General features: G+C 39.8%; 1 protein-coding gene across 1 annotated transcript in view; it reads left to right on the plus strand.

The window, feature by feature from the left end:
• Positions 1–7837, plus strand: part of LOC126235888 (uncharacterized) — a 30249-nt gene extending 22412 nt beyond the window's left edge. Inside the window, exon 4 of the mRNA XM_049944820.1 lies at positions 7229–7837. Coding sequence (XP_049800777.1) covers positions 7229–7498 — 270 coding nt within the window. The 3' untranslated portion in view covers positions 7499–7837. The remainder of the gene's footprint in view (positions 1–7228) is intronic.
• The last annotated feature ends 3295 nt before the right edge of the window (positions 7838–11132 follow it).

Raw genomic sequence — 11132 nt, forward strand, 5'->3', positions numbered from 1 at the left:
CCAAAATAAGACACTTAGTTTTAATTTTGGTTTTATATGGGTCTCTCCACAGAACATTCCATTTCTCAATCCATGAGTCAGGTTATACTAAACTGAAATAAAAAAATATTGGCAACTCATATTTTCTGTGACTTTTCAAAAACATTCAGTTATGCTTCACACAGTAGCATTGGTATCCAGTGAATTTAGTAACCAGTACATCGGCCATAATTCAAAATCATGTTCAACAAACTACTCTAGTATACCATTATAACATTGAGAGCTGTCTTGCTAAGTAATGCTATGTCTGGTAGACAATGCAGTGAAAGAATGCAAGTGGTCGATAAAAAAGTGGAGCAGTTCATTACTTTAATGCTACCTTCTGAACATCTACAGATATTAGAAAGGTCCAAATGGATATTCCCCTTTTTTTATCTCTTTCCTGCTGATTTAAAACTGACTTGGTTTTCAGGTCAGCATTGGTGCACTTACAGGTCATGTGCAGTCCTTTTTACAATTACTTGTGTAAATGCTGGGCTCTGAAACACTAGCACCTCACTAGCATTGTATATTACTGTTATTTCTGTCATAAATTGCTTCCTATTACACCTTATGGAGCAGGCAAGTCCGTGCTTAGGAATATAGTTTGGATGTCTAACGCCTTGTTATTTATGAAAAGTAGGTAGCATTTTAATTTAAAACAAATACTTTGGCAGCACCCCCTTTACATCCAATTTTCATTCCCATCTCCTGGGTCATTACATTCTACCATTTGACAAAATGAATCAAATCTGTAATTTTTCCCAGTCCCATTGATAAAGTTTTATACCCTCAACAATTGTCTTTCGTATTGCATCAGAGGCCGTGCACATTGTTATACTAATCATGCACTCCAGAAAGACATTTTGCGCCATGGCTGATCATGAAAAGTTGTGAGTCGGTGTACAAATTTTGATTTATATTCACTTGTTCAGGATTGCCATATGATGCAGTGTACGATGGCATTGTTGTTGCAATTCCGTGTTGTTTTCAGTGTGTTGAGATTCATTTCATGTTTCAATACATCTGTTTTTTTTAACTCTGTGCAGTTTGCTAAAGAAGGCAGACTAGGATGGCAGTGAGGGAAAGCTGTTACTGCTTGCCAAGTACCTTTGATTTGTATCAATTCAGCTAGCTCCCATTAATCACTATGCCAAGTGTCTTCAAGGAGTGTGGGAATAATACTCATTCCCACATGAAAGGCATGATCATATGTTCCACGTGATCAGTGTTGCTTTAGTAGCAGTTCTTAAAACTTTTGTTAAGTACATTCTCATATTACACTCCTGGAAATTGAAATAAGAACACCGTGACTTCATTGTCCCAGGAAGGGGAAACTTTATTGACACATTCCTGGGGTCAGATACATCACATGATCACACTGATAGAACCACAGGCACATAGACACAGGCAACAGAGCATGCACAATGTCGGCACTAGTACAGTGTATATCCACCTTTCGCAGCAATGCAGACTGCTATTCTCCCATGGAGACGATCGTAGAGATGCTGGATGTAGTCCTGTGGAACGGCTTGCCATGCCATTTCCACGTGGCGCCTCAGTTGGACCAGCGTTCGTGCTGGACGTGCAGACCGCATGAGACGACGCTTCATCCAGTCCCAAACATGCTCAATGGGGGACAGATCCGGAGATCTTGCTGGCCAGGGTAGTTGACTTACACCTTCTAGAGCACGTTGGGTGGCACGGGATACATGCGGACATGCATTGTCCTGTTGGAACAGCAAGTTCCCTTGCCGGTCTAGGAATGGTAGAACGATGGGTTCGATGACGGTTTGGATGTACCGTGCACTATTCAGTGTCCCCTCGACGATCACCAGTGGTGTACGGCCAGTGTAGGAGATTGCTCCCCACACCATGATGCCGGGTGTTGGCCCTGTGTGCCTCGGTCGTATGCAGTCCTGATTGTGGCGCTCACCCGCACGGCGCCAAACACGCATACGACCATCATTGGCACCAAGACAGAAGCGACTCTCATCGCTGAAGACGACACGTCTCCATTCGTCCCTCCATTCACGCCTGTCGCGACACCACTGGAGGCGGGCTGCACGATGTTGGGGCGTGAGCGGAAGACGGCCTAACAGTGTGCGGGACCGTAGCCCAGCTTCATGGAGACGGTTGCGAATGGTCCTCGCCGATACCCCAGGAGCAACAGTGTCCCTAATTTGCTGGGAAGAGGCGGTGCGGTCCCCTACGGCACTGCGTAGGATCCTACGGTCTTGGCGTGCATCCGTGCGTCGCTGCGGTCCGGTCCCAGGTCGACGGGCACATGCACCTTCCGCCGACCACTGGCGACAACATCGATGTACTGTGGAGACCTCACGCCCCACGTGTTGAGCAATTCGGTGGTACGTCCACCCGGCCTCCCGCATGCCCACTATACGCCCTCGCTCAAAGTCCGTCAACTGCACATACGGTTCACGTCCACGCTGTCGCGGCATGCTACCAGTGTTAAAGACTGCGATGGAGCTCCGTATGCCACGGCAAACTGGCTGACACTGACGGCGGCGGTGCACAAATGCTTAGCGCCATTCGACGGCCAACACCGCGGTTCCTGGTGTGTCCGCTGTGCCGTGCGTGTGATCATTGCTTGTACAGCCCTCTCACAGTGTCCGGAGCAAGTATGGTGAGTCTGACACACCGGTGTCAATGTGTTCTTTTTTCCATTTCCAGGAGTGTATATTAAAAGTAAACCTATACATATTGTTTTACTTACTTCTGACCAAGCCTCATCTTGACGTATATGAGAATCTACAAATCATACATGTGAGCAACTTTTCAGTTTAATTTGTCAGGGTTTTTTCATACAGTTTTTAATTCCATAAGCCTATCCTTTGATGGTGTGTGGCCAGCACATCTGCATGACACAAGATGTTTTTCTAGACAAATTGTTACTTACTGTTGGAGTGTTCACTGATGTTGATCTGACTAACTCATTAAAATTCTCATCAGAAACCAGAACACAATTACAGTCATTTCTCTTAGAGCTGATGATAGTGTAGCATTACAGGAAACACTCTTTGGAGTTAAAAACTTTAGGAGAAGAGCACTGGCAAATATAAACTGTGAGTCAGGGTGTGGAGTATGTTCAGATTACACAGTTGTTATAAGGACAGTATTACGAAAAGTGTAGACTGCTACTCACATTATAGAGGAGATGCTGAATCACAGATAAGCACAACCAAAAGACTGTGAAACAAAAGCTTCCGGCCAAAAAGGCCTTCATCCGAATTAGAAAAGATACTCACTTTCTCTATCTCTATCTCTCTCTCTCTCTCTCTTTCATGCAAACACAACTCACATGACCACAGTCTCAGTCTGCCGAGGCCAAACCGCATTTTCATTGTGGATTTTCCATTGTTTGGCAGTTGTTATAAAGTTGCCCATAACAGGTAAAGATCCCACTTCATGTCAGAGCAAAGAAAGTTAGTCCATTTACCTTAGTTTTGTAATATATAGGATAGATAATTAAATTAACTGGCACCTTTGTAAACTAAACTTAACAGTATTTTCAGTCCATTATTTTGTGAACATTTATCCAGTTATGAAGTATTAGGCCACATCCCATGTAAGAGTCAGAAGCTGCCAACAGCGAGCGACTTCTGGATATGTGACACTCCAGCAACAAGAGGCAGCATCAGGCAATACACTTTGGTTTCCTGCTTGCAAACAGCAATCTCTTGCTACAAAATGGCTACTAGATCTGACCAGCTGTTTCTGTAAAATGGCACTCCTGAACAGAGAATACTGTAGCTCGAGAGTAAGGCAGCAAAATTAGCTTTACTTAGGAAAATAAGGCGATAAAGGAGCACTGTGCATGAAATTCACAAAGGGAAGAACCTTTATAGAGAATTTCAAAATGTATATCATCAACTACAAAGTTCACAAGACAAATTCTTCGAATATATGTGGATGAGCAGAGAGAGACGATCAACTATCTCATCAATAAATTAACTATGAATGTTTGTTATATGACCAAGAACTTTCAAAAGCCAGTAAGTGCGGAAGAATTAATGACTACCGTAAATGTGGAAGAATGAGTACTGTTGCACAGGATGTGCCTATGGTGTAATGGTAACATATTAGGCCAGCAATGCAGGACATTGTTTTGTCCCAGGTTTGGGCCTGGATATTTCTTATATTTTAACTCAGTATTTTTATACTGTTCACACTGTATCTCAAAGTATATATTTTTAAGGTTTGCCAAGTATTTGATACATAAGTGTATACACACCTATCCCAATGTATCACATATATTAAATTCCTAATAAACATGTTGAACAACCATGAAATTTCACTGATAGTTGATTGTTGGGAACATAATTCATCAGCAATCAGTGTTAATGCCAAGTGTTTCAATTAATTTAAATAATCTGCATATGTAAAGCATACAAAATATTTGAAAGTAAAGTAAAACGTTTTGTCTAAAAGTAAGAAATAAAACATACTAGAGAAACATTTGATGCTCCTAATTTTCTGTAAATGATTTCAAGCATCATTCAAAATCACATCAAATGTTTCTCTGATCTACAGAGTGATCCAGAAGAATGTAGAAACTCACTGGTAGTCAATATTAATGGAACAAAATGACATACTATTATAATTTTTGCATGGGGGAAGGTTATTTTACTTGTTCAAAGTTACCTCCATTAGCACCCAAATAATGTCGATGCTGCTGAACTGTTGACCAAACTGTAGCTATCAGTGTTGCTGGTGCGGCAGCCACGCAGGACACCTCTACGGTTTTTCATAGCTTGTTCTGGCTTTTGATGACAAACTTTGTTGTTCAAGGTCTTCCATAAGTGGAAGTCAAGAGGTGTAAGGTCTGGAGATCATGGTGGGTACTCAACAGCTCTTCTTTGACATGTCCATCGTCAAGGTAGATTTTCATCCAAGTAGGCTGTGGCAGTGATGCAGAACACCATGTTGTTATAGGTAAAATCTTTCATTTCCAAACACCTCTCAGACTGATGTTTGCAGCATATGACGATACACCTCACCAGTTACGGTACCGTCAAAGGAGAATGGGTCAATCAAACAGTGCAATGACAGACCACAGCACACATTAACACCTGATAGATTAATATGTTTATCCACATGAATGTGAGGATTTGCAGGAGTCCAGTACACACAGTTGTGGTGGTTTACAGTATCATTCAAATTGATTTGCACCTCATCAGATCAGATAACCATCCCTAAAAACTGTTCATCCTTGCAAAGCATGCCTTCAAACCACTTGAAGCACTCCGTCCTATGATCGAGGTCATCCTCATTCATAGCTTGCAGCAATCTCAGAATGTATATTTACCATTTTCAGCCTTCAGAATTTGTTATATGCTTCATCGTCTTACCCCACTTTCACATGCACCATGCTTCGCAGTTTTGAGGTAACCTCGTGCACAGTCTGAACAGTACCATTGGCTTCAAATTTATCCTGACTGTGATAAATTGTATTACGGGTTAGTGGCTGAGTTCCATACACATTACACGATTGCCTTTGTATCTCCATTGTGTTTTCATACTTTCAGTACCACTTCAATATGGCTTTGCATTATCCAAGTGACAATATTACTTCATTCATTGCTACACTGTCATCTGCTGGAAAATGCGCACCAAGAGCTGTTGAGAAAACACTGGACTATGCTACCACACAAAATTGCTGTGATATGTCATTTTGTTCCAAAGATAATAACTATCAAAGTGTGTCTACATTTTTATAGACCCCACTGTATTTTTTTTTTCAGACAAATCATTTCACAACATGTTTGACTGATTTCTTTCATTCTTTTATTTTCAAGTTTTATTCTTCTGTTCTCAAAATTCTAAAGTTAGTACTTATTTGAAGGCAGCCTTTTTGACAATTAAATATCACACCAATGTATCTTTGTATGTACAAGTTAGCTAAGCCTTGAAGATATAAACTTTTTGACACTTCATTTATATAGCTAGCAGCAGCTGTTCATGAAATATTTCAGCTTTTCCTCAAATCACTAATTACGTTTTCCTTAATTACCCTGATTGCTTTCAAGCTATCAAATATTTTCTTGCAAAACTAAACCTCACGCTGGTCACTTTGACATCCCATTTGCCCATTTCTCACTTTGTTTGGCTATGAAAATTCAGACAAAAACTCTTTGTATAATTTATAAGGAGTCTTTGTTTTTGCTCCACCCAAACATTTGACAAAACGTGTCGAGTGTTAATCATATGAAAAAATACGTTCTTTTTGTGTGCTGTCATTTCCAAAAAGCCTCATTTCAATATCTTGAATTGTTTACAAAATATGATGATTTTTACAACTACTTGATTCCCAATGCGCAGAAAAGGATTCGAGCGCACTGTGAGAGACCCATCTGCAAATATAATAATAATATCTCGAGAATAAAAAGAGATATCATTCTGCTCTCAACTTAAAATACAATTTTGATATACTGGCTACATTTCATATGGAATAATGTAATGCCTAAAATGAACAATGTTTATGCAATGTGATTTTACCTCTGAAAACTCTTAAAAATTTCATGCAGTCATTCACTTAGTTTCATGCAGCAGAGTAACTATGATGAATAGTGAAAATGAATCCAGTCCTTCGTCAAGTGAAGATATCAAGCTGTAAGATGCGTAAGAATCAATTTTCTTTTCACTGAATACTTTTCTTAGAACTGGATGACAAGTATTTCATAGCATTTGTGGTGTCCTCTCCAATGATTTGCTGAGAAAACTTGTAGCTGGCTCTATCACTGTCATGCATGCTGCAGTGACAAGATTCAAACATATTTGAATTGAGACATTGCAAATTGTAGCAGAGGACAGGCAGTGCCATGAACATCACTCACGTAGAACACTTCCGTAACTATACTGGCAGTTGTGTTATGCTGTATGAAGCTGTCAGGTGCTGTCAGTTACTTCTGTCACTTACATAGGATACAGCCATAGTGAGTTCTTTCCTAGTAAAGAGTTATGTACCTGATCTTTGATATCCAATATTATAAACAATATCATCTGAGCACTAAGTTTAAAATACTGTTGTAGATTAGTAACATTTAATATATTTTCAAATGAATGAACACCTACATTGATTTTTTAAGACTTTACAATTAGTAATGGAATAGTAATATTAATGGAACATTACTTAATTCAACAAAAACTATTCTTTGAAGCTGTCACTGACTATGTGGGTATTGTTAAATAGGTGAGACGTTACTCCTACACAACAAGCACTGAGAATTCAACATCTAGTCCACGTATGTGGGCCCTGGAACGCAACTGTACTGAGAGGTGTGATGCAGGATGTATTATTATTGGTGAAAGAACCAAGCTTTATGCATGCACCTCTTGCTGTTCTACATCATTCTGCAATGTAGGATCAGTGGCAAGTGCCCATATACCTGATGTCAGGAATATTCTTACAATGGCTGTGCTACAGGGAACTGCTTATGTATTGGCAATAAACATGTTTTAATACTACCAACATATTTGTTTTCATTGTATACAATGGACTTTTGTCTGGTGCACTCATGAGAAAGAAAGTATGAGAAAAATTAGTGCATAAATTTTTGAAACTGATAATAGTTTTGCTGGCTAAGGTTTGTGTATGACTTCCTGTCCTCTAACTACTCTGTAACTCTCATGTAAACCAGTGACGTACTCTGAAATGAAGCTCAAGTGTAAAGTTGTGTTATTGTGAAACACTCACTTTTGACAAATAATTCATTATTTTATGAAAAGATGGTAGAGAAGTGATGTAAAACCATATCATTGTGACAGATGTTGTATCTACAATCAAATGTTGAAGTTTTGTACGAAATATAAATATATTTTACTGTGTCTTTATTTTTTTGGGCAATAATCCTTTTACCATAACTGAAAATGGGTTTTGGATCACTATTTATAAAAATTATGGTACAGTCTTTCATTACCAAGATAAACTTTATTATTCCTTTGTATCTGTGTCAATGATCTACATTTACCCTTTGTTTAATATCATAAATTGCGTGGCTGTGGGGGAAAATATATTTTTCATCTGTGGATTACTTTTATAATGATATTGGATAGGTCAGGCATACATATATGATTTACAAAAACATTTAGTATTTGTATAAACATAATTTTAATTTGCCCATACTCTGATTAAATTATGTTTTATGTATTCTTTGAAAATTTGTTCATATTTCAGTTTATTATTATTATTATTATATTAAATAGAGATTGCTATTACTATTCCAGTGAAATTGTCTATGTGTGATGTAATATTGCTACAACCGATAAAACATTAAAAACAATTTAGCAACGCTATGCAAATTCTGAGTCACATACAATCGATATGTTACAAACACATTAAAACACAACAAAATGCAACTTGATAAGTATTCATGAAAACAAATATGCTTTTAGCTGTCACTTTGATTTTCAATTTTCTAAGTTGAATATAGATGTAGTACAGGTCAGGGTCTAATTCCACATAATACCTTACAATGACTGGCAAGCTCATCATTAAACTGCCTGTTTCAGATCTCCAACTTTTCTAGAAGAAAATTGGTAAATAATTGTCGCTGATAGTAATCCACCTGTAAAACAATAATGTAAATTTTAAATGTGCTGCATAATGGTGGCAGACTGCAGTCTGCAGCAATACTGTTTTCTCTCTGCTGGACAATGCTACAATTCTAAAAACTGGGATTATTTGCCATAGGTTTAACACTTCTACAAATGAAACTCAACTCACACTTTATTATCTGTTTGACATCACTTCAGTAAATTACAATACATTACATTACAGACCCGGATAAGCAGTGTACATAATAATGCTTCAAAAGACAACCACAGAGAGAGTGAAAGAGAGAACCTTTACATATATAAATTGGTTGAAGACCACAGCTGAACACTTATCAGTACAATGATATTGTTAATTTTTTAAATATGTGATTATTGTCTTTGTTTTTTAAACTATTTTTTGTAATTGTTCCCATAAAACACTGTCTTTATACATTTCATGGTCACATGAGTTTTTCCATTAGTTTTTCTACATCTCACTTTATTTGCAAAAAAATGTTATTGCTACTTATTAGTATATGGATGCTATATAATTTATTATGTCAAGAATGTACTACAAAAACAAGGTAATGATTTAAAATTTATTTTCTAAATTCATACAAGTTTGAGATAAAGTTCACAGTACACAGCTGTACATATGAATAGATCTCTTTTACATGGTAAGTAAAATTCTGTAGTGAACAAGACCGTTCGCATCTCGTGGTCGTGCGGTAGCGTTCTCGCTTCCCACGCCCGGGTTCCCGGGTTCGATTCCCGGCGGGGTCAGGGATTTTCTCTGCCTCGTGATGGCTGGGTGTTGTGTGCTGTCCTTAGGTTAGTTAGGTTTAAGTAGTTCTAAGTCCTAGGGGACTTATGACCACAGCAGTTGAGTCCCATAGTGCTCAGAGCCAACAAACAAGACCGTTCACTAAGTAGTAGAAGCATTGTGTCATTGACAGACACACAAAAAATGGTGAAAACTTGCTAGCTTTTAGAAAAATCCTTTAACAAACTAGAGAAAACACACATACACACACACACACACACACACACACACACACACACACACACACACACTGAGGTTTCAGTAAGGCTAGTGGACTGGGGTGAGGGGTTGTGTCATGTGGAGTAGGAAGCAGGAGGTGAGGTTGGGGAGGGGCAGACTGTGTCTTGGAGGGAGACAGCTGGTATGCAGAATAGGAATGCAGGACGTGGTTAGCAGGTGTACGGAAAAGGATTGTAACACATGGGCACCAGATCTGGTGAGTTCGTATGGGGCACAATGATAATAATGTGAAGGTGTGGAATGGGTGGAGATGACAGGACAGAGGAAGGGGAGACTGTTGGATAGAGCGGGTAGGCGTAGTGGCTTAGTGGAGATTGAGGCCAAGAAGATAACGGGAGTAAAGGTTGTGTTGCAAGGATAACTCCCACCCACATTGCTCAGAAAACCTAGTGCTTTGGGGAAAGTTGCAAACAGCACGGGTTATGATGTAGCCATGGCTCTCTAGCATGTAGTGCCCAGGTGTGTATTGCACCACTAGGTGGTCAACCCTGTTCTTTGGTCACAGTTTGGTTGTGACCATGCATTCTGGTGGACCACTGGTTAGTAGTCATGCTCACATTAAATGCTATGCAGAAATTGCAGCAGAACTGGTAGATGACACGGCCCCTTTCACAGGTGACCCTGCCACTTACGTGATATGATAAGTCTGTGACAGGGTTGCATTATGATGTTCTGGGTGGGTGAATTGGTTAGGCATTGCTCCTTGGGCTTCCACAGGAATATAACCACTGAGGGGAGTGGTATAGGGATGGACCAGGATTTTGCATAGGTTGGATGGGCAGTGGAATACCACTTTAGGAGGGGTGATGAGGATGGTGGGTTGGATGTCCTTAATTTCTGGGCATGATGACAGTCAAAGGCCTGGCAAAGGACATGTTTCAGATGATCCAGTATGAAGGGATGTTGGACAATGAGGGGGACATTGTGTTGCAGCATGTTCTTGAAGGTGGTGGGAAGATTAGAGATGTGTGAGGATATGGCACTGGAAATCTGTTTGTAGACTTTGTTTGCAGGGTGCTGTCTTTCCGTGAAGGCCTCTGTGAGACCTTCAGCACACTGGGCAAGAGACTTCTCTTGTCACTGCAGATACTGTCCACAGGTGAGCAAGTTGAATGGGGGCTAGTTTTCGGTGTGGAAGCAGTGACAGTTGTCAGAGTGCAAGTATTGTTGGTGATTAGTGGGTGTGATGTGGACAGAGGTATGAATGGATCCATCAGAGAAGTGACGAGCCACCCGTGGAGGTGGTAAGTGGGGCTGAGAACAATTAGGTGAAAGGGATGGAGTTAAGGTTTTGGAGATATGAGGAGAGTCCTGACTCCATGTCATGAAGATATCATCAACCAGCTTGAACCAGACAAAGGGCTTGGGATCTTGGGAGGCTAGAAAAGGTTTACCTATTTGTCTCATAAACACAATGGAATAAAATGGTGCCATTGGGTGTTCTTGGCTGAGGCCTTGGATTTGTTTGTGTATCTGACCCTCAAAGGAGAACTAGTGG

The sequence above is a fragment of the Schistocerca nitens genome, chromosome 1 (assembly GCF_023898315.1).
Source record: "Schistocerca nitens isolate TAMUIC-IGC-003100 chromosome 1, iqSchNite1.1, whole genome shotgun sequence".
Taxonomy (NCBI): Eukaryota; Metazoa; Arthropoda; class Insecta; order Orthoptera; family Acrididae; genus Schistocerca; species Schistocerca nitens.